This window comes from Crocodylus porosus, unplaced genomic scaffold (genome assembly GCF_001723895.1).
Source record: "Crocodylus porosus isolate Cpor-Errol unplaced genomic scaffold, CroPor_comp1, whole genome shotgun sequence".
In the NCBI taxonomy this organism is placed as follows: Eukaryota; Metazoa; Chordata; order Crocodylia; family Crocodylidae; genus Crocodylus; species Crocodylus porosus.
In genome coordinates this window covers 203,067,292-203,089,066 of record NW_017728906.1, presented here as the reverse complement: position 1 = coordinate 203,089,066, position 21,775 = coordinate 203,067,292, and the positions used below count along the sequence as shown (strand labels likewise).

General features: G+C 50.4%; 2 protein-coding genes across 2 annotated transcripts in view; both read left to right on the top strand.

The window, feature by feature from the left end:
- SPCS2 (signal peptidase complex subunit 2) overlaps window positions 1–11,461 on the top strand; it is a 12,530-nt gene extending 1,069 nt beyond the window's left edge. The window contains exons 2-5 of the mRNA XM_019530550.1: window positions 7,775–7,858; window positions 8,610–8,770; window positions 9,472–9,606; window positions 11,212–11,461. Of these exons, the coding sequence (XP_019386095.1) occupies window positions 7,775–7,858; window positions 8,610–8,770; window positions 9,472–9,606; window positions 11,212–11,398 (567 nt within the window). The 3' untranslated portion in view covers window positions 11,399–11,461. The remainder of the gene's footprint in view (window positions 1–7,774; window positions 7,859–8,609; window positions 8,771–9,471; window positions 9,607–11,211) is intronic.
- Window positions 11,462–16,083: 4,622 nt separating this feature from the next.
- On the top strand, window positions 16,084–20,639 carry NEU3 (neuraminidase 3). Its single transcript, XM_019530548.1, has 3 exons — window positions 16,084–16,155; window positions 17,448–17,677; window positions 18,967–20,639. The coding sequence occupies exons 2-3, from the start codon at window positions 17,471–17,473 to the stop codon at window positions 20,233–20,235; spliced, it is 1,476 nt and encodes a 491-aa protein (XP_019386093.1). The 5' UTR covers window positions 16,084–16,155; window positions 17,448–17,470; the 3' UTR covers window positions 20,236–20,639.
- The last annotated feature ends 1,136 nt before the right edge of the window (window positions 20,640–21,775 follow it).

The window sequence follows — 21,775 nt, the reverse complement described above, 5'->3', positions numbered from 1 at the left end:
ATCTCGTGGTCAATGATGACCCCCAAGTCTTTTTCTTCTGTAGTGCTAACCAACGTAGCACTGCCGAGCCTATAAGGATGCCGCAGGTTTTTCCTCCCAAGGTGGAGAACCTTGCATTTATCGGTGTTAAACACCATGAGGTGTGACAGCGGTTTCGCTGGTCTGATGAAAGACACCGGATTGACCCAGAGACCCTGGCCTGCCTGTCCCTGTAGACGCACAGAGCTACACACGCACTGTGGGTAGCGTATAAGGTGCACATCTACCCTACGTGGGCGCGCTTTGGTTAGTTTATAAGTATAGGTGCAACTCTACCCTGCATGCGTGCACATGCACGTGCACACTTTGGTTACTGTATAAGGTGCACGTGTACTCTGCCTTGCACTTTGACTTCAGACTAACACAGCTAACTAACGCTCTCCAGTTTTGTACCAGCACAGCTGTGTTGGTTGGAGATGGCATCCCTGCTGAGCAGCTAGCTGTGCTGGCAGAAGTTGCCGAGGTAGACCTGTCTTAATCTTGTGCTGTGTTAGTGAAACCAGAGTGCTCAGCCCTTGGCCCCCAAGGCTCCCAATGGGTCTGGAAATCTGCCAGTGGCAGAACAATGGCACTGTTCCCCCACTGTCAAACTTTCAGACTTATGGGGAGCCCCCAGGTCCTGCACATTGGATCTGGCATCCCCTCCCAGCACGCAGGGCCATGCGGAAGCAGTAGAGGTCCAGGGCCCAATCCCAGTGTGGTGGGCTGTGCCCCCACAACCCAAACCAATGTGCTGGGGCAGAAGGGGGCAGAGCCAGGCCCCCTAGGATCAATCTCAGTGCCAGGCCCCCAGGACCCAATCCTGGTGCACTGGTGTGGGAGGGGGCAGTATCAGGCCCCCCAAAACCAATCGTGACATGAGGGAGCAGTGCCAGGCCTTAGAGCCTGCTCCCAGCACCAGATCCTGGTGTGCGGAGCTTGATCCAGCCCACAGACTAGCCCTGCTCCACTCATCTGCCTGATGGGGCCAAAAGATTGAGCACCAGTAAGTTAAATGATTTTATACACAGAAGAGTTGGCTCTTACCTAAGTTTCAGGGGACCCAGAGTGTTTGCATGGTACAACCCATTGCTGCAGATACTATAGCAGCCAGCAGGCTTTTGGCAACTGCATCCAAAGCCAGTACAAAAGAAACTCATCATCATCATCAGTCAGTGTAGACTCAACTTACCATCACACCTGGGGCCAGTTCTTACCATCCAAGGTGTGAGTTGGTGGTGCAGGGCAGGCCTGTCATGCTGTTGTATATACATCTTTGCACATCAAGCAACCTTCAAGGTTAATAATATATTACCTGCCGTAGTGCCTAAAAGGAAATGCTTAAGTTGATTTTTTTTAATAGTATCCTCTTTTCCCTCTTCTTTAATTGCATGGTTAGTCATGCTCTTTATTAGATGCATCTTCCTCAGGTCCTTTCTGCCTACTCTGAATTTAGCTTGGAATGGAGCACTTTAAGCTTGAAATCAAAAATCAAAATCATGGTTTGGAGCATTAGCAGAATTCACAGGTATTACCTGAGGGGGTCACAATGTGAATGCTTCTGCTGTGGCCCCCAGCTTGAGATGAAGATGCACGTTATTGTGGCTTTTGGGACTTTAAAAACCTGCAGAGAGCTGAATTAACTGTTGATGTGGACAGTGGGTTTTTTTTTTTTTGGGTGTGTGTTTTTTAATTTAGTACTTCCAGAAACGTTTGCTTGCAGGCAGCTGTTGAGTTTTCTGTTTTCAAAGGTTTGCAGTGTTTGTGGTTAAGTTTCACGTGCTGGCTTCCTGGAGGCCTTCTAGAAGTGTTATTGTTACTGCTAATATCTTTTGTAACCGTTTAATTGCAGTCATTTATTTAAGTGATCAAAGCAAATGTATTCAGAGGATGCTGTGGCATTTGGTAACCATGCGCTAAAGCTGCTGGTACTGCTAATTATAATCTGGGATAGTCTCTTCAGGGTTTCTGTAGGTGGCCACATCATCTTCTATTACTTGCACACAAACTTGAGAACTTTTCTTTCTCCTGCTTTCATCCCCCATGTATGTTGATCCATTTTAGAATGCTTTTTATCTGCTCCATGGGATGGCTTTAAGGAAGCCTGGTAATAACCTCCAGAAGCAGAGCCTTTGGGGTGCATAGTATTAAAACATTATCTGAAGAACTGGAGTTTGAACACATTTGCAAGTGTAGGTTTAGTCAGACAAACCCAAGCACTATGGGAGGCCTCTCGACTGTAGTGTGTCATGACCAAAGGCAATTATGCAGCATTTTTATACTATTATATAACAAATATGCTAACCAGGTGGAAATTTTCTCTGTGGGATTTGTGCAGGTTACTTTATTCTGCCTTAGTGGTTCTTTCAGCATTCTTTGAACATAAGATCAGCTCCAGGCCTTTTCATTAAGACCCTAGCCACCTGATGGTGTATGATTGATCATGGCCCCTCAGGGTTCTTTGAGATGCTGTGAAGCTGCCTTATTTCTCTTAGTTACCAAACTAAGTGTCGTCACGTCGTTATTACATTTGTTTAGCTGGCAGTAGGCCTCCAATCATACTTAATGTGCAAAAGTTCCAGTGTTGGTGTTGCCTCTCACATCAGTGTTTGCTTGGCCTCAAGCCTCCCTTTTTGAGACAATTGACTCACTGCTGCCTTTTCCCTTTTTAGTTTAATTGGACACTTGATATGCTAAGTAGGCTCTGTTTTGCAGGGGAGAAAGGCTTATTCCAGCCATTCTTGCTGGTAGGCTCAAGGCTAAACAGAGCTATGAATGAAACTATGTTAATTTTAGAGAAGGCATTTTGATCAAAGAGCTCAATATTTAGATGCAGTTGGTGGCTGAGAGATAGCAGGGTGTGTTTAAAACTGGATTTGAGTGAGTCCAGTTGTACCAGGAAGGAGGTAACCCACAGGATTTTGACAGACATTACCTGTTGAGGGCTGATCTGTGCTCCTGCATTGCCTAGTTTAGGGGTGTCAAACTCACCTTCTGCCCCAGGCCAGACCTGGCCCAAGGAGCTCTTTGTAGGCAGAACCAGTTGTGGTGGGGCAAGCAAACTGCTGTGGCCGGTCCTGGGTTGTGCAGCAAGCCAATTTCCCTGGCAAAACGCATCAGATGAAGCAGCCCCACAGGCCGCATGTGTAACCTGCTTGGCTTAATGTGTCCTGCATCTGTTGGTGACACCACACCCAGCTCGAAGGTACATTATAAGACGCATCTCGTCTCGGCCTTTGCTATCCAAAGCAGGGAAGCGGGTTAGGGACTGGGGACTGTCCCTTTCATTCAGTCCTTTCCAGAGCCAAATGTGCAGCGTGAAAGTGGGTTTTACTCAGCTGGTACAGACATGTTTTCAGTTGTCCTGTGGTGACCTTGCAGCAGGAGCAAACATCTGATTTGATTATTATTAATGGCTGTAGCACTCCAGAGGGCATTGTGTACTGCATAGAAATTCATAGGAAAGTAGGGCTGGAAGGGACCTCATACAGTCATCTAGTCCAGCCGCCTGCTCAAGGCAGGATCATCCCCGACTAAACCATCCCAGCCAGTTCTTCCTGTTTGTTCCCCATGCTTCTCTCATTAGCATATAAACAATTTTGGGTGTCTGAGTGTTCATAACGTGAAGGTGTCTATTACTGCTTCCCCTTACTAAGTTTTTATGCAGGTCTCCAGGCTCTTTATTTACCCTCTGTGCTTTTGTCTCCGTCTCCTGGTGAACCGAGTCCAAAGCCCTTCTCACTGGGTTGGCTAGCCTGTATGCAAAGTCTCTGAAAAAAGGCTGTGCCAAACTCAGTGCAGACGGTGCTTATGAAGGACATACTGCTGGTGGTGCTGTGGTATTAGCAGCATCCTCTCTCCTAATTTTCAAGGCTTCTAATAGCGGCTCAGAAACTAACAATCAGAAGCCTCAAAAACTCATCACCTTCAGGGCTGCTAATGCCACTATAGGGGTAGTGCCACGTACAGCAGAACATCTGCCATCCAGAATAATTAGCGTTGCCATCCTTCTGGATAATTATTCTTTCCAGGTAATCAAATGCCACAGTATGAAGTGCTGGAAACTATAATTACTGACTATAAAAACTATAAATATTAGAAAGACAGCAAGCCATAAATGTATAGTGCTGTGAAACATTTTAAAATCTCAAAGGACTAGTAAATAACACACAGCTGTTTCACCGACAAGCAAAACCCAGCTGCAGCTTGGTGATTTTGTTGATACAAAACCTCTGATTAATTGATTTTTCTGGTTAATTGACTCTGCTAAACTTTAAGAGCATTGCTTACAGCACTGTGGGTGCTGATGTATTGATAGCCCAGTGCACTGATTGGGGCCCCTCATCTTCAAGGCTTCTATTAGCACTGCTTTGACAGATGTTCCACCTTCACTTTTGGTGGTACAGTTAAGCCAGTGATTCTCAATTAGGGTGCTATAAGATCCTTTCAAGGGTGATACAGTGCCACGCAATATTAGCCCTGCTAGATGTGCAAACTCTTGCATGATTCACAAGACAAAACCAGAGATTTCAAATAGGAATTCAGTGTCAAAAATCTTCTGTCCTGTTGTGGGCTTCCTTAGTTTTTTGCAAGAGTAATTTCTCTGTAGTCAAAAAATGAAGGAAAGCTAAGAGCTGGCATTTTCCAGTGGGTGCCTCAAGTCTAACAAGGTAGGCCCCGAGTCCAAAGAGTTTGAGAACCACTGAGTTAAACAGGGGTACTATTAATTACAAAGTAGGGGCAGACATAGCTGGAGTTACTACTACATAACTGAAGTGTAGTTGGTAAAGTAGACCACAGGGCTGAGAGATGATACACACTTAAGCAATGTATTCGATCACCTGATTATTAGCTAACCAAGGTCTGTTATGATGGGGGCGGGGGCGGTAGGCAGCAAATCGTGTGTTACACCAGTGGTTTTCAACCTGGGGTCCATGGATCACCAGCTGTCTGCAGGCTATGTCTAAGGGGTCCATGAAAGAGGAGTATGATCAATCAAAAGTACGTGAATATCCACACTTACAATTCAAAGGGGTCTGTGCCTCCATTTGAAGCTTTTTGGCAGTCCACAACTGAAAAAAAGGTTGAAAACCACTGTCTTGTGCAATTAAGCAAATTATGCACTTCTCTAGTATGCCCGTAAGTGGAGTACAGTATATATGAAAAGAGAAGGTTGCTGTGCTAAAGGGTTGATGGTCTTATCTTAGACAATATATAAATGAGGGTGACTATAGCAGTGGAAGAAGTGAGGCAAGAAAAAGATGAAATGGTGATAGGACAGGGGTAGGCAAAGTCCGGCCTGCAGGCCTGTTTGGGCCCTCAGCAGCCTCTGTGCCAGCAGCTCCTGGCTGCCACCACCGGACCCAGCCCAACTGCCCAGGCACCCTGACCCATCCACTCCATACCCACTGCCAAGAGCAGGACCAGCTTGGGAAGGGTGTGCACCCGGGCAGCTGGGATGGGGCCACAGCTGGGAGAGAGATGGGTGGGCAGAGCCAGGGAGACCCTGGGATCGTGCAATGGAGATGGCACGGCATTAACGCCAGGACAGAACCGCGATCTGCTGCCCACATGCCCCTGCAACAGGGGAGGGTTTCACGGACAGGGACATAGGCAGTAGACTTGTATTCACAAGGACTAGAAAGTTTCTTTTAAAATAAAAACTGAAATTCCTGTGATTTTTGTTATCAGGGGCTTTAAGAAAACTGAATAATGCAAGACTCATGATGCAGTTCTGAGACGGGGCAGCATGGTTTGCCTTGCGGTTTTAAACTGGGGGAAGCTGAATTGATGAACTAACTATGCAAATCAAATGGAGTTAGCACTTGCTTATCAAAGAAGGGTGCTGTGAAGTCCAGAAACAAAAGTGAATATTATAGAGGCAAACTTATAAGCACAGCAGTATTCAGCTCTGTTTTTATTATCCTGTATCCTTAATTGCTCTTTTCCCATAAGAGCACATTCAAATTCAGAGTTTCTTCATAACAACACAACTTGTTCAGTGCCTCCAGATTTTTGGAGTCACTTTAAATACTGACATTAAATGTTTAATCATGAAACATTGATCCATTTCCCTTTAAATATCTTTATATTTTCCTGGTATCACTTTTCTTCTTCCCTGAGAACAAGGCCAAAAATACTGCTGTGACTTTGTGGGGAGAGCTACTTACAGTAGCTTCAAAAATGTGAAAAAATTCTGTAGTTAATGTAATTGTTCAGATAATTTTTAAAAGGCAATATGGTAATTGCCCGATTGGTTGATTTTAATTTAATTTTTTTCCCTAGAGTGCACTTCCAGGTGCAGGTCTAATCTTAAGGGGACTTATGAAATGCCCTCTTGAGGCTTCCTGTTTTATTGATAACTTTAGATTAGATTTTCTTAATACTGCTTGCAGAAGACAGGGTTTTGTCAGCCCTGAAAGTTTATCCCTTCTTTGCACTTCATCAGTGGGAATGAAGGCTGCAGGTGTGCAAGACTTTCACTCCCAATCAAGGACAGAACTTGTTCCTGTAGCTAACAGCAGTTCACAGCTCAGTGGCGAGCCCCAAATGAGAATCCAGCTGTCACATTGCCTGTGCAAATCTACCAGTAGCCACTTCCTTTTGTCACTGAAGCGAGCAGAGACAATCCTGCAGTCCCAAGGTGCAGGGGCTGAAGCCAGGCACCATTTTTTACACAGCTCCTTTTCAGAACAGTGTTACACATGCAGTGTTCAAAACAGGATCACGGGTAGGCAGGCAGTGTACTTTTTCCACAAACCATGTCTGGATGTTCACCTTGCTATGGTCATCTGACCCCAGCAGTCTTTCCTGCCCAAGTGCGGGGGGTCTGGACCTGATGATCTCTTGAGAGCTGCTAACATCTTCCAGCCCTTAACATCTATGAATCTGGGCTTGAGAAATGGAGACTAGACTGGACTGAAATCAGCCAGGTTCCAGTTATGTTCTTCAAGCCTTTCTTCTTCTTCCGTTTTTTTTCTGGCACCGCTCCAGCAGTGGAACAGAGAAGTGGGTTTTGGTGGTAGTATTTGGTAGGTTCCCTGGAGGTTTCTGGCCACCAGTCCAGCTATTACAAAGAAACCCAGTTCTGTCCACCTGAACACCCAGTGCCTGGAGATGAGCTAATTTTAGTTCAAAACTGCAACGATCATGTTTGACCCTTTAAGACAAAGCCTAAGGGGTTGTTTCCATTGTCTTGGGTAAAACCAGTGACCGTGCATGCACGGGGTTGAAACTTCCTCAGCACCCAACAATTCCCATCTGCTTTCCTCTGAACACATATGCGTTTTCTTTCCAGTGCTTGTCACGAGTGTAAATCAAAGATGAGGGCTTATTTTAAGGTGTAAGTTTATTTTATCCACAAAAGGAGCTATGTTCTCTTGGCAGTACGTTTGTAAGCCATCTCATAAACTTTGCCATAAAACAAGCAAAGTTCAGAATCACTCCCGCGGGTCTGAAATGTGTAGGGCCAGGTCACGGAGCAAGTCGCTCTTTAGAATATCTGGCTGCTTGCAGTGCAGGGGGCTGAAGGCAATACTTCAGTGCATAAGTGTTTGCCTTAAGTGTGCATGACCCGAGGTAATGAAATTAAATATTAGTGAAACAACTTTGCAAAACCATTTCTTCAGCACTACTTGCGAGACAAATCAGGGTTAAACCTGAGCAGACAGGGCTTTAAAAATGTGACGCGTCTTCAGCAGTATATTAGCACATGCCAACTTCTCTGGTGTCACTGACTGTTTGCTTTGTGTTGCAGTGGAAGATTGATGACAAACCAGTAAAAATTGACAAGTGGGATGGATCAGCTGTGAAAAATTCTCTGGATGATTCTGCCAAAAAGGTGCGTTCTCTCTGACTCGGTTCCTCTTGAAACACTGAGACCTCTTCTTGTGTCCTGAACTCTCATTGAAAGCCAGCGCCAGTGCTGAATGTCCAGCATCAGGCTCCCAGGAACTATTTCCCTTTAGAGCTGGAACTAACCCTGTAGTTCACTGCCTTTCTGAAATGCTTCCATGTAATTAACCTGTAATTCCAGCATCATTTCTTGCAGCAATAAAATCAGACTGTTCAGCATCAGGACTTTTTCCCCTGAGTTTTATAGAACATGTTTTTAGCTCTAGTTTCTCAGGTGGGAACATTCTTGCCACCTCTGTTGCCATTTTCATGAGTCTCCTGGATTTGAACTGGACAAAGCAAGTTTGTGTCCAAAATGACAGGAACTAATAACCCTCTGCTGTAATTTCCTGCCCTTGCAGTGGTCTGTGTATTGGTGGTGACCTGATTCCTCCTATTCTCTTTCTGTAGTATAATGTAGGCTTGGCTCTTATTGGTTGCACTGCTGGGCAAGAGGGGATGGTCCTCAGAACCATTTTTGGACAAATGGTTGCCTGTCAGTGCAGGGGACTGAAGTAAATGGCTCAGGTATTTCCCTCCAGTACTTTATTCCTTTCTGAGACCCAGTTCAATAACGGGGAAATCATACAATTACCTTTCTTATCCTAAAAGAATTTCACCTGCTTCAGGGCATCTGAAGTTAGTGCCTGAAGGTAGTCACAGCACACAGTAACCGGGACTCTCTGCTTTCTCATCAGGTTCTCCTGGAAAAATACAAGTACGTGGAAAATTTCCATCTGATCGATGGCCGTCTCCTCATCTGCACAATCTCCTGCCTCTTTGCCATTGTGGCTTTGATTTGGGATTATCTGCATCCCTTTCCCGAGTCCAAACCCGTTCTAGCCATCTGTGTGGTGTCATATCCTTCACCCTGTGCTGCGTTTGGCGACACTCGCCTCTTCTCATGAACAAATGAAACGCCCCTCATTGCGTTCCTCCTTTCAGGAACTGCTCAGGATATATCAGTTTTTCTTATCAGAATTTCACAGACTTTGGAGCTAGGCAGGTTTCTTTTTAGCTTTCTAGTTTCAGTTAACATGACAGTCCACATGTCCTGCCTGCTTGCAGCTCCAGCGTGCTTTTGACATGCAGCTGTTTTCTGTAGTTCAGGTGCTGAGAGTGCAGTGGCAGCAGGATCAATTGGTGTACAAGGCTGCCTTTGAGGAAGGAAAGGCAGCATGAACATGGGAGGAGTAGAGAAGCATAAGCCACGGTAAAATGTAGAGAGCGGTTTTAAAGATAGGGGATCAAGGAAGTTTCGTAAATCAGTATTTCAACAGTAGTGAAACAGCCCACCTTTCTCATTGTTATGGGGATAGAGCTGTAGTCTCGAGCCACAAGAAAGACATTTCAGAGTGAGCAGATATCACCTATTTGCACTTAGTTTGTTCATGCTGATAAAATGTCAACCAAGGACCAAGTTGTAAACAGTATGGTAAGATGATAAAAGATTAAACAGCAGATTTTCAGTGGAGGCGAAGGATTTACATGCACATTTTCTTATTGTTATATTGTTGTCGTCATGTGTCCCTCGTATGCCTTTCCTTAACTGGCCCGCACTTATTTTGTGATGATGGGGATCCTAACCATCTACACCTCGTACAAAGAAAAGAGCATCTTCCTCGTAGCTCACAGGAGAGATCCCACAGGGATGGATCCGGATGACATCTGGCAACTTTCTTCCAATCTAAAAAGGTGCGGTGGGTTCTGCAGCTGTGAGGACCAGCCAGGTGCAGAGCAGTGGAACAGCCACGCCTTGCTGGGGCCTCTGCCCTGCCCATGTGTGTTCCCTTGTGGGGTACCTAGTGTGGGATCCATCTCCCTTCCTCTGTATGGACTAACTCAGAGTAGTCCCCAAGTAAGTGGCTGGGCTGCCTCTGCTTGTTTACTGTGTTGGACAAGCCCTGTGGAAGGAGCCATCTGGTCACTGTTTCATGCGCTGCAGTCCTTGACAGGTGGCTTCTAAGTCATATTCTTTGCTAGTTATTAGTCAACCCCCCTAAATGTTCTCCAGTCAGCACCCTTCACACCTGCCTTTTACCAGCGCTGTACTGTCATGACTACCTATGTATAAATGCTGTAGGTAATTCCTCCTCAGTATTTTATAGCCTCTTGAGTCAGTTGTGCCTTGTTAAAACTAACTAGCTGAAAATAGCAATTAGGCCAGAGCAATCACCTGCCACTAAACAGCAGAAGTCTTCCTTTCTCAGCCAAGCTGCCATGAGATCATTTCAAGGGTACTACTGTGAGTTTCATAGTTTCTAGGGTTGGAAGGGACCTGAGTAGATCATCTAGTCTGACCCCCTGCCATGGCAGGAAATAATACTGGGGTCAAACGACCCCAGCAAGATGTTCATCCAACCTCCTCTTAAAAACCCCCACGGTAGGAGCCAGCACCACTTCTCTTGGAAGTTGGTTCCAGATCCTAGCCACCCTGACCGTGAAGTAGCGCTTCCTGATATCTAGCCTAAACCTGCCCTATAATGTCAGCACTGTTAGGTGTGCAAATGTGGTTCACAAGATAAACCCAGAGATTCCAGGTAGGAGTCTGTGGTGTTAAAAATATTATGGCCGGTTGTGGGCAATATGAGTTCTTTGCAACAGAAGAATTGTTCAGTTATTTTACTACAGCAAAAGCTGTGTTAACCAGCACCTTACAAGCTGGCATGCTGTGTTAACTGGCATGCCAGCTTGCAAGGGAAAAGTGAAAGCAGAAGTGCCCACGGTGGCACTTCCAGTTTCGCAGAGCCCCCATGACTGGGGGGGGAGCGGGGAAGCAGCCTGTGCTGCCAAGCCCCCACAGCCCAGGGCATAGCAGGCTGCATAGGTCCCCCCTCCTTGTTCCTTAGGGCCTGTTCAGGCTGCTCGGTTATCCAGCGTATTTTGTTATCCAGCACCCTCCATTCCCCATGGGTGCCAGATAACAAAGCTTTTACTGTATAGTCAAAACATAAGTGAAAACTTAAGGGGTGCCTTGAGTCTACCAGGAGGTTCCTTGAGACAACAGAGGTTGAGAATCACTTCTGTCAACAAGTATTACACATAACCGATGTATGTGTTGGGGCAGGTAGAGCACTACCTTTGTGGACCATAAGGTGGAGCATCGCATGCCAGGACCTGCAGCTTCTGGGAGCTATGCCCCTATAGTAAGGATGAGGGAGAATTAAATTTTTCCCACTTGTGCGTGATAACTTGTGGTCCTTGGGGTCCAGGGTCGTCATCACCTGCCAGCCGTGCCCAGTTTGGCCAGTCTCATTCTAAACTAGACCTCAGACCCCTGGGTTTTTTTTGTCCCTCCAGGTTTGATGATAAATACACGCTAAAACTGACCTTCATCAGTGGAAAAACCAAACAACAGCGAGAAGCAGAGTTCACCAAGTCCATCGCAAAGTTTTTTGATAACAACGGAACATTAGTTATGGAAGCCTATGAGCCAGAAGTCTCCAAGCTTCATGACGGGTTGGCCACGGAAAGGAAAATAAAGTGATCCCAGCCCTTACCTTCCTGGTCGGGTCAGGCTCAATTACCAATAAAGTCACATCGCAACACATGTTAATTGCCTCTGTTTTTGTACTGAAATCCTATTCAGCTCTGGATGAGCAAGATTTTTAACTTTGGATCCAGGATTTTTAGAGCTAAAAGTCTAGGTGCAGTAGTTGACCTGCCTTTGTGGTGGCTCTGTGTCACAGGCCAGCTGGGCACTGTGGGTATATCAGTTTAGTCACTAGGCTGTTTGGTTTGGGATCGAGGAGGCAGAGTAGGGAGTAAAGCTATGGCAAGTCTATTATAGCTTACACACACAACAGTTAACAGAAGATAAATGCAATAAGTAGATAATGCAGTATTAAAGAGCTAATAGTAAATAATAACAGATAATAACAACAGATAAATGGATCAATCTTTCGCAGACCAGCTGAGCACTGCAAGGGTATCAGCCACTGGCTATTTTAAACAACAAATAGACAGACATGGGTTGGCAACTTACTGATAGTCCCTCAATGCCAAGTGTGTGCCAGGTGAGTCCAGTGAAGTCCGGCAGGCCAGGTGGGTGAATCCAGTTTTTATCATCATCAAGGTTAAATTCTGAACAAGAGAAAAAACCGTTAGGTCAGCTAATTTTACAACTATAGTTTTGTCTTTGAGGCCAAGTCAGTTTTACAAACAGTTACAAGTTACATTTGTGGGTTACAAAAATACAAGCTTTATATTAGACAAAAATTCCAAATGCCTCTAAGAAGCACATATTTATTCTTTAGTAATTTCTTGGATCTTGCTGTCACAATCCACCCTTTGCTGCTTTAGAGCATTTGGTAAGACCTACAAATATGATTTCTGCTAGGTGGCATATACATGGTTGGCAGAAACAAGAACATTTATTTTGGCATGGGTGTTAGACTTAATTTTATAACAACAATATTTAAAGATGATATTGAACAATATTAAGCCCATAACCAAACATAACTGCTACAAACTAAGGAAAAGGAGCTCCTTTAGTAAAGGTATACATTTGCACAGTATAGATTATTTCATACCACTTACACAGCAGGGGAATATTAGTACCACATTTAATAATTTGCCCTCCCTCTTGAGCTATGAGGGCAAGTTGTTTTCCTTTTTGGGCATCTTCAAACAAACCTTTAATGTGAGCTGCCACTTTATCCCATCCTTTTAGCTGGGGTATGTCTACATCCTTAACCCAGAATTTTGGAAGACTTGGGTTACGGGGTGATGCTTTCTAACTGGGTTTTCGGCCACATTAAAATAGCTTTCTGGCCTTGGACATTTAAAATAGCTGATGCTCCTTGAAAATCTTGGTCTTCTGCACAGAAGTTAGTGCAGGAGGTCTAAAATGTACTGTTGGGATGTACAAGCGGCCAAAACCTTCCCAACAAACCCGCTGAGCTAGGGTAATGTAGGGAGCTACTGGTAGGGGTGTTACACAAACCATGTCAGGGGACTATTGGGCCACCCCCTCCATAAAGTTCCTAAGCCTATTAAAATGCCATTTACAGGATACACTGGAGACTGAGCTAAATACTTGGAGCCTGCTGGGGTTATAATTTTCCAAATGGGACAATGTAAGTCCCAGTCCCACATACATTCTCCCCCCATCCTGTTGTTAAGAGATGGGGCACTGGACCACGCGCCGTTTGCTCCCCCATGTACAACAAAAAAGCATTTTGTCTTGCTACACCCCTCCCATCGTGTGCTTCATGTTTCTCGGTAAACTGACCATTGGGTTAAAACTGGGGGTAGTCCATGGTGATTTAAGCCAGCAGGCCATTCTTTGTGTCTGAGATCTCTCATCACCTGGAGGACTGGTGTATTTGGTAAGCTGTACACCATTGTGCCAAAGTGTCATGGGGCAGGGGAACCGCTGGAGCTATTGTCTCCCACGGAGGTGGGGTTGGAGGGTTTTGCCACCTTTTGGGCTCTGGGCGGTTGCAGAATCTTGAGCTGCAGGCGGAGTTGCGGCAGAGGTCACGCCGGGACCCGGGGTGGGCAGCGTACCTGCAGGCAGAATATAACAGCACCAGGCCCATTGGAAGAAACCCTACTGATTTCCCCCTGTCCCACATTCGTTTTTCCCGGTTCTGGCATATGGGAGGAAACCAAGTAACCACCCTGTCCCACTGTAATATTGACAGATTCCCCCTTGCCAGTTCACAATCCATCGCCAACGACTGAGGCCAGTTTTGCGTTTCTTCGATTGCAGCTGGGCGCTCCCAGTGGGTCTGAGGCCTTGGCAGTGGGTACGATCTGGGGTGTGGGAGCATGGGGATGCCCCACATTAGTCAGACAACAGCCCCTGACCAGCAGTCCCGTCATGATGGCACTCCACCCTGTCACTGCTGGATGAGGGTGGCGGTGTCGCTCTGGAGCAGGATGATGACTCCAGAGCGCCCCGAGGCCAATCCCCAGTTGGTTTATGTACCGGCCACACTGGGTTGTACGGGGAATGAGTTCGAATGATGGCTCCATCCTCCAGCTGCCGGTCAATAATGTCTCGAATGGGTTGTGTTGCTTCGGGAGGTGTGCGGTATTGAGGTCAGTGTACCCCTGTCGCGGCTGGCAGGGTGAGCAGGGTCATAGAAGTACTGCCGGGCTACTGCCGTCATCATGTCTTCCTGCTTGATTTCCTGGGGCGTGGCAGAGCCAAACTGCCAGGTTTCCTGCTTCAGGATAAACTGCTGCCCCTGCAACACGTTGAGACCCAGCAAATTTGGGTTAGTACGGAGCCGCTAGGCAAGGTGAGCGTGGGTCGGACCAGTTGTCCTGGTCATTTGGTGCCTCCCATTCCTACTACCAGGTAGGAGGTTCCCCGTGCTCCTTTTTATTCTGCACAGTTTAAAATGCATAGCTCGGTACCAGCGTCTAGTGGCATGTTAATTGACTTTTCACTTTTACTTAATTGAATTTGTACAGGTATCTGAATTAAGGGATTAATATTAACTTTAAATACTGTGGCTTGCTACTGCCCCCATTGTGGCGCCTTTCTTTGGGGTTGGGCCGGCTATTTCAGCTTGGCTCTTTGACCACACTGTAGACTTTTGTTGGCCGAGTCTCATTAAAATGTCTGAGAAGGGTTAACTGCTAAAACTTCCCGAAGAATCAAAACTTACCCAGCGACCCAAGTAAACAGAGCAGAGGCCTTGCAGTTAATGGAAAACAAGCTAGTTTGGGAATGGACTTCTAAACCTGGAGACTTTGTATTTGAGACACAGAAAGTTGACACTGGATGCGTCTCCATGTGCAATTAGCATGCAGCAGTAAACTCCGGTGCGTATTACTCCCAGGCGCACCGCTTGACTGGGCACTTGGGACTGCAGTGTGTTGAGCTGGGAGCGTGGGGTCAGCCTACCAGCCCAGAGCTGCTTCAGTCTGGCACAATGTGCTGTGGAGGGGCTGGCTGCGGCACGAGGGTGATTCAGTGCAGGACTAGATGGCAGGCAGCCCCTGCACCGAAGCGCACTCCTGCCCCAGCAAGCCGTGTCAGCATCTACGTGTGTGCTGCTGCAGAGTAAAAAAAGCTGCAGTAAGTTGGTACTTGTGTTTCCAAGTATTACCCTGCTGCAGAGTTTATTAGTTACTCCAGCCTAGTAGCCCTGCACATGTAGATGCGAGACATTTGTAGAGGAGCTAATTAGTCTACTCCACAGCAAATGCCTTGTGTAGATGCACCCACTGGGATGCCTTTATGTGAAGTGAAGGTACAGGTACCTACATGATCCATGTTCAGTTCCACATGCGTGGTTTTTATACGAGTGGATCATGTGCATCAAACAACCGTAGAAAATATAGATATATCATTTGTATACAGGGGGGAAGCAAGTCAGGGATTGTGTTATTCCCCTACTGCCAGCAGCCAAATCAGCTCTCCAACAGCAATTAAAGGTTACTCCAGTAACAAACTCGTGACTTGTACTTCATGCGTCTGAACTTGCAGACAGCAAGTCGTGGAACCTGTTAGCCCGGCCTGTTTATGCCTTTGGGCAAGCGTGGGCCTAGGCCCGCTGAGTAAGACGATAAGCTTTCCTCAAGAAGTAGGCCACAGAGGATGTAATGGTTGTTTCCTTGGGACAGGAAAGGAGTGAGGGTCGTAGGTTTGTAACGAGTGCACTGAGGGGGGCCACCGAGCAGAGCACACCGGACGCTGCTGAGCCAGGAGACTGAGCTCCCTCTGAAGAGCCCTGCAAGAGACAACGCCAACATGCCTGCGACACACAACACCATTGTGCCTGTGAGAGACAATGCCAACATACCTGTGTCACAATGCCAACACACCTGCGACACACCACGCCATCGTGCCTGCGAGAGACAATGCCAAAGTGCCCGCAAGACCACAGCAACATGCCCACAAGAGACAGCGCCGATGTGCCGGCAACACACCACCAATGTACCCACAACACACAATGCGAACTTGCCCATGGCACCCAATGCCAGCATGCCCGCAACACATAACCCAAACGTGCCCACGTGCTTGTGTGGATCATGGCGCACAGACTCTAAGTCAGGAGGAACCAGCTGCCCCAGGAAGATAGCAATGCGGTTTGCAAGCAGGGGCAGCACAGGTGCAGGCGAGGAGCAGCCTGGGAGGGCAGGGGCAGGGATAGGGGAGGAGCAGGGCCAGGGCCTGGCTCAGCAGTGGGCGGAGGCGCAGGGAGGGCGGGCTCAGCCTCTGCAGCCCGGGAGGCACTTTCCCGGCAGACAGCAGCGCCTGGGCTGGGCTGGGCAGAGCGGAGGGTGAGCGCAGGCTGCAATGCTTGGGCTGGGGGGCCGCAGCCGCTGCCCGGGCAGAGGGGGTGGGGTGGGGGAGCAGGCGGTGCCCCTCCCAACCCCGTGCTGCTGCAGGGGAGCTGATGGAGACAGGGGGGCCTGGAGAGACACCCCCCCCCCGCACCCATCCTCTACGGGTGCCCCCTCTCCTGCTTGCACGGCGGGTCCGGGTCCCCCTCCGCCTCCAGGAGCCGGTGACTGCAGCCAGGGCCCTGGGGCTGGGGGGATGGGTGAGTGTACAGAGATGCAAGAGCTGAAAGGCTGGCGTGAGCTCGGATCCAGGCCGCGGCGTGCCAGAGATCACACTCGGCTCACCCCGGGCTGCTGGGAGCCGCACTGAGCCCCGTACGGGTGCTGACAGCTCAGGGCTGGGCGGCCGTCAGGCTCAGCGCCCTGGCCGTGACGCCCACCTGCAATCCTCCGGGGTGCTGTGCATGCACGGGCTGGGGCCCCGGGGCTGCGGGTCTGCAGGAGGGGATGGTAAAGCTGCAACCAGCGCCCAGCACCTCTGCCCCCCCTTGCCGAGACCACGGCACCTTTGGCCCCCTCCGGGGCTTGTCAGAGAACGAGTGAGGCTGCATTTCGGGTCTAGGATCCCCCTGCCCCTTCTCCCCGTCTGTCATGCAGCTGTTTCCTTCTCTCCTCATCACGATCCTGCTTCCATCCAGCTTTGGGGCAGTCTGGAAAGCCCCCCCTCCGGCACCGACCCGTCACTGGCAGTCCGGAAATGCTATGGTCATGTTTCTCTCCATAGTGGGGGCTTTTTTGGGGCTGCACCTGCCCAGACGCCCATTTTGGGCTGAAGGCACCGGGACTAACTCCCATCAGAAGGAAGTCAAAAGCAGGAGGGGGTCCGCAGAGAGGGCAGAGGGACATCTGTGCCCAACTCTGCAGCATGTGGGGTCATAGAAATCAAAGCAATCCTGGAGAAGTGGGGCTGGGACCCCCAGAGCTCACATCTAGTCCAACCCCTGCCTGAGGCAGCACCAGCAGCCCGGGCCAAAGCAGCCCAGACAAGGCCACTGTCTCTCGATCCCCATCCCCAGCCTGGGCTGCAGCAGCACCCAGCACCTCTGAGAGAGACTCAAACCCCCCTGGAGCAGAAAGCGCAGGGGGGCAAGCAGGGTCCATACCCTGCCCCTCGGCTCCCAGGCTCTGGCCCATGCCTGGTTCTCCCCGACCCACCCCCTGGGCAGGAAGGCACAGCAGAGGTTTAGCCCCCTCGAGGCTCGGTGTGATCCCCTCCCCTCTCCCCGCAGCAGTTGCCGTGCATGGAGAAGCGATGCCCCGGGCCCCAGCCAACACCAGGAGACAGGTGCTTTTCTGGCCGGAGGCGCAGCGTGGGATGACCTACCGGATCCCGGCGCTGCTCTACCTCCCTCGCACCCACACCTTCCTGGCCTTCGCCGAGCAGCGCTGCTCCGTCAAGGACGAGGACGCCAAATGCCTGGTGCTGCGAAGGGGCTGGAAGCAGGGAGCCTCGGTGAAGGTAATCCCTCGTGCGCCGGGTGCCAGCTGGCGGCCCGGTGCCCGGCAGACCCATCTCTCTCTGCTCTCAGCCCCAGGCTGCCTCAGCCTTAGCACGTACCAATACGCAGGCTCCAGAGCCCCCGGGGGTGACTTGCGATGCCCTCCAGACACCTCTCATGCCAGGCTGGACGCCTATGAGGTGCTGCGCACTCCTTCGAGGGGCTCCATGCCTTTCCCTGCTGTTGGAAGCTAGCAGGAATCGAGCGTCAGTTTTCCAAATTGACCCGAGGCCTGGGACGGCCGATCATCTCTGCACCGTGCAACAGAAGCAGTACGTGCTCCTCCTGCCTACAAGGTCGGCAGAGCCCGGTCCCCTCGGCCTCCTGCATTGTGTATGCGTTGCGCAGGCGGCCCTTCACAGCACGCAGGCGGTAGCACCAGTGGCTAATTTCTATCTGTTTGGGGCAAGCTGCTGATAATCTCTTTAAGCGCTGGTCGCATGCCCCCTTCTCCGCACCCACCAGGGACAGGCAACAAGCAGCAGGCGAGGCAGAGCTGACACTCTCAGAGGACCCCACCGCGTCCCGGGGCGGGTGGAGCATCCCTCGGCGCTGGCATCCACTTTCTCCCAGCCGATCTCCCAGTTTCTGAGTGCCGTCGCCCTCCGGGGCATATGGGATAAGGGTCTTCTGTTCGCTCAGACGTCAGCCACGGCAGGGCAGGGTGGGAAATCGAGCCTCCCGCACAAATAGGCCTTGATCTCATTCATGACACATTGCTCCCAAGTTAAAAATACCAGCATGGCTCATCCTCACCACACCCCCCCCCACGGGCTCCAGATGGCGGCTGGGCCAAGACAGCTGATTGCAGATGACGGGGCTGCTAGAGTCCCTTCCCGTCACACAGACAACTGTGTAGTTCACGTGTGCCGTGTCTCTAATGGGAGCTGGTCTGTGCCTCCATCACGCTGGGAGCCACGTGGGGAGGAAAAGTAAATGCCGATGGGACCAGAGGCAGCTCCCAAAGGAGAAGTCACCGTAACTGGGATAGCCCACACCATAATTATGCGGGGCGGGAGCATCACAGGCCTCTGTTTCAGGGCAGGGCTGGTTTTCAGCGGTGTTGGTTATGCAACAACTCTTTCCAGGGCGGGGAGGGAAGTTTGGTGTCCATGAGCTCTCCAGTTGTACACCCCAGTCTTCGTGATCACTAAAGAAGCAGCCTTCTTGCGGGGTCGTGGAGATGCCCTGAGGAACGGGCCAAGCTTGCTAACCTCCCGGGTCTCCCCCTCTCTCCTTCTTGCTGCAGTGGGGGCCCATCGAAACCCTGACGGCAGCCGTGCTACCGGACCACCGCACCATGAACCCCTGCCCGGTGTATGAGCAGGACAGCGGGACAGTCTTCCTGTTCTTCATCTGCGTGAGGCAGCACGTGACAGAGTGGCACCAGATCCACACCGGGAGGAACGCCACCAGGCTGTGCAACGTCGCTAGCAGGGACGGCGGCCAGACCTGGAGCCCGCTAACGGATCTGACGGAGCAAGTGATCGGGGAGGACCTGAAGAAGTGGGCCACCTTTGCAGTGGGGCCAGGCCACGGGGTGCAGCTCAGCTCTGGGCGGCTGGTGATCCCAGCTTACACCTACTACATTCACACCCGCTGCTGCGGCATTCCCGTGTCCTGCTTCACCACGCCCCACTCCTTGATCTTCTACAGCGATGACCGGGGCCGAAAGTGGCATAAAGGCAAGCTCCTCAAGGGCAAGAGCACAGTGGAGTGTGAGGTGGCCGAGGTGAGAGACCCGGACAGAGGCCCCGTGCTGTACTGCAATGCCCGCACCCCGGGCAAGTGCCGGGTGGTAGCGTTCAGCAGAGACCGCGGGGTGGATTTTGCAAGACCGTCACGGTGTACGGAGCTGCGTGAGCCGCCGCACGGGTGCCAGGGCAGTGTGGTGAGCTTCTCGCCAACAGAAGAGCCTGCTGCGGTGGATGGTGTGGAAGGGACGGGCCCCGACGTGGGTGAGAAGACCTGCCTGGCACGCTGCGGGAACGCCTCTTCCACCACCTGCCACGGTGCCACCTCGTGGCTTGTCTACTCCCACCCCACCAGCAGTCGCAGGAGGGTCAACTTGGGCATCTACCTCAACAAGACTCCTTTGGAGACGAACAGCTGGGAAAGCCCCTGGGTCCTCTACCAAGGGCCGTGTGGGTACTCAGACCTGGCCGTGTGCGAGGAGTCGCCACCTCTGTTCGGCTGCTTGTTCGAGTGCGGGGTGGTCTGCCCGTGCGAGCAGATCGCGTTTCAGCTCTTCACCCAACAGGAGCTGGAGAGCCGTGGGCGCTCCTCTTCCTCCGAGCAGCAGCCAGAGACAAAGATGGATGTTGACCAGACGGGGCCGTATCCCAGGCAGGAAGAATTGCCTAAAGCTCTTCATCTCGGTGCCACGGGGGTCATTGAAACAACCACGCCTGCTCTGCCAGAATCGATCTCCTTGAGCACCTCGGGACAGCTTTCAGGGGAGCCGAGCCTCCGCACTCCTCATGCACCTGCGGGTGCTCAGCCCTTCCGGCCCAGCTAGGCTCCCACCGATCCCAGCCTGATTTGCTACGGGGAGCCTCCAGACCAGCTTTCTTCGCAAGGTGGTTCATTTTGGAGCCTCACGGGGCTGTTCTCTGGGTGCCAGCTTGTGTGTAGCCCAGACTGTTTGATTCGGAAATCCACTGAAAGCACCAGATTCTGGGCGGGTGTAAAGTGCACAGCCCCGTCGCCTTTAACGGGGCTGGTTTACAGCCGGCCAGGATCCGGGCCTGGGTTGCCCAGTCCGTGGTCCACAGTCAACCCTTGATCTGTCTGCTGGGACTGGCAGCCCTCGTGGTGTGGCCTGTCACCCTGGGACACCCCCCATCCATTAAGAACCATGCTCTGTCCAAAGAGGGCTTGCTTGGAGAAGGGAAGAAAGGCAACGAAAAGGCGTATCTGCAGAAGAGCAGCACCGTGTATGATCCAAGGCAGCTGCTGTCTGCGGTGGGGGGCTTGCTAGCGTCTCCCGCCACCTTGCTCAGGCCTGCTCTCCTGCAGCCCCTCTCCAGAGGGAACAGGAGAGTATTTGGCAAGTGCTCTGGAGATGGAGAATGCATAACGATGAGGGCCAAGCTGCCGCGCTTCTCTGCCTCTGAGCCTCATCTTTGCCATGTAGCAATCCATCCCCTTTTCACCCGTCCTTGGCCAAGACTCGCAAGCCCAGAGACCGTTTTCCATGTGAATGTGTATACAGCACCTAGCACAATGAGGCCTTGACAGGGGTTAGCACCCCTGGACTGTGGGAAGTGGTCTGCCTAGCACCAGGCCACATATGCTTTCATAGTGTTTTGAATTAGAAGTTAGACGATGACGATGCCTGGTTCTGCTAAGAGGGGCCCGTCAGTCCCAAAACGTTGGGAAACACTACACAAAGCAGTAACTGTTTGCAATGTTGTCTGTAAGTAATACTTCCCCTAGCACGCTTCAACAGTCCAGGAAGCCAGGATCCCGGTTACATATCTTAAAGGTTTTTTTCTTTTTAAGCACTGAAGCATTCTTAGCTTTGCAGACTAACTCGAATCTCACTGGCCTTTGTTTCACAGGCTTTTGGCTTTTTGTTTGTAGCATTGTTTACGCACACAGCCCTGACCCCTGGACCACGATCAGATACCGCACTTGCACACTCGATGCACCTTTCCCCAAAAAAATCAACCCTCCAAAATGACCCGGACTAGATCCACCCTCCAAGATGACCTGCATGCCAAGGCCCCTTCCAACCCTAATTTTCTATGAAAATGAAGGGTGTGTCTTAAGTGGAGAAGCCGGTTTTTCTTTGCTGGAATAGAAGCAGGGAAGAAAAGAAGCAAGCAGACACTGTTTTTTTAAAGCTTTTTTTAAATCCATAGCGGGTAAAAAGAAGGTACTGGGTAATGTGGGGCCTCTGCAGGACACGCTAGGAAATTTGGTCGTCACACCAGACAAGAAAGCTAACATATTTAACAATTTCTTTGCCTCCATTTTCCTGAGCAGGGACTAGGTCAGCCCCCCACCGGCCCCCCTGAGGCCCCGGGGAGGCGCACCCAGGCCCAGGGTCAGGG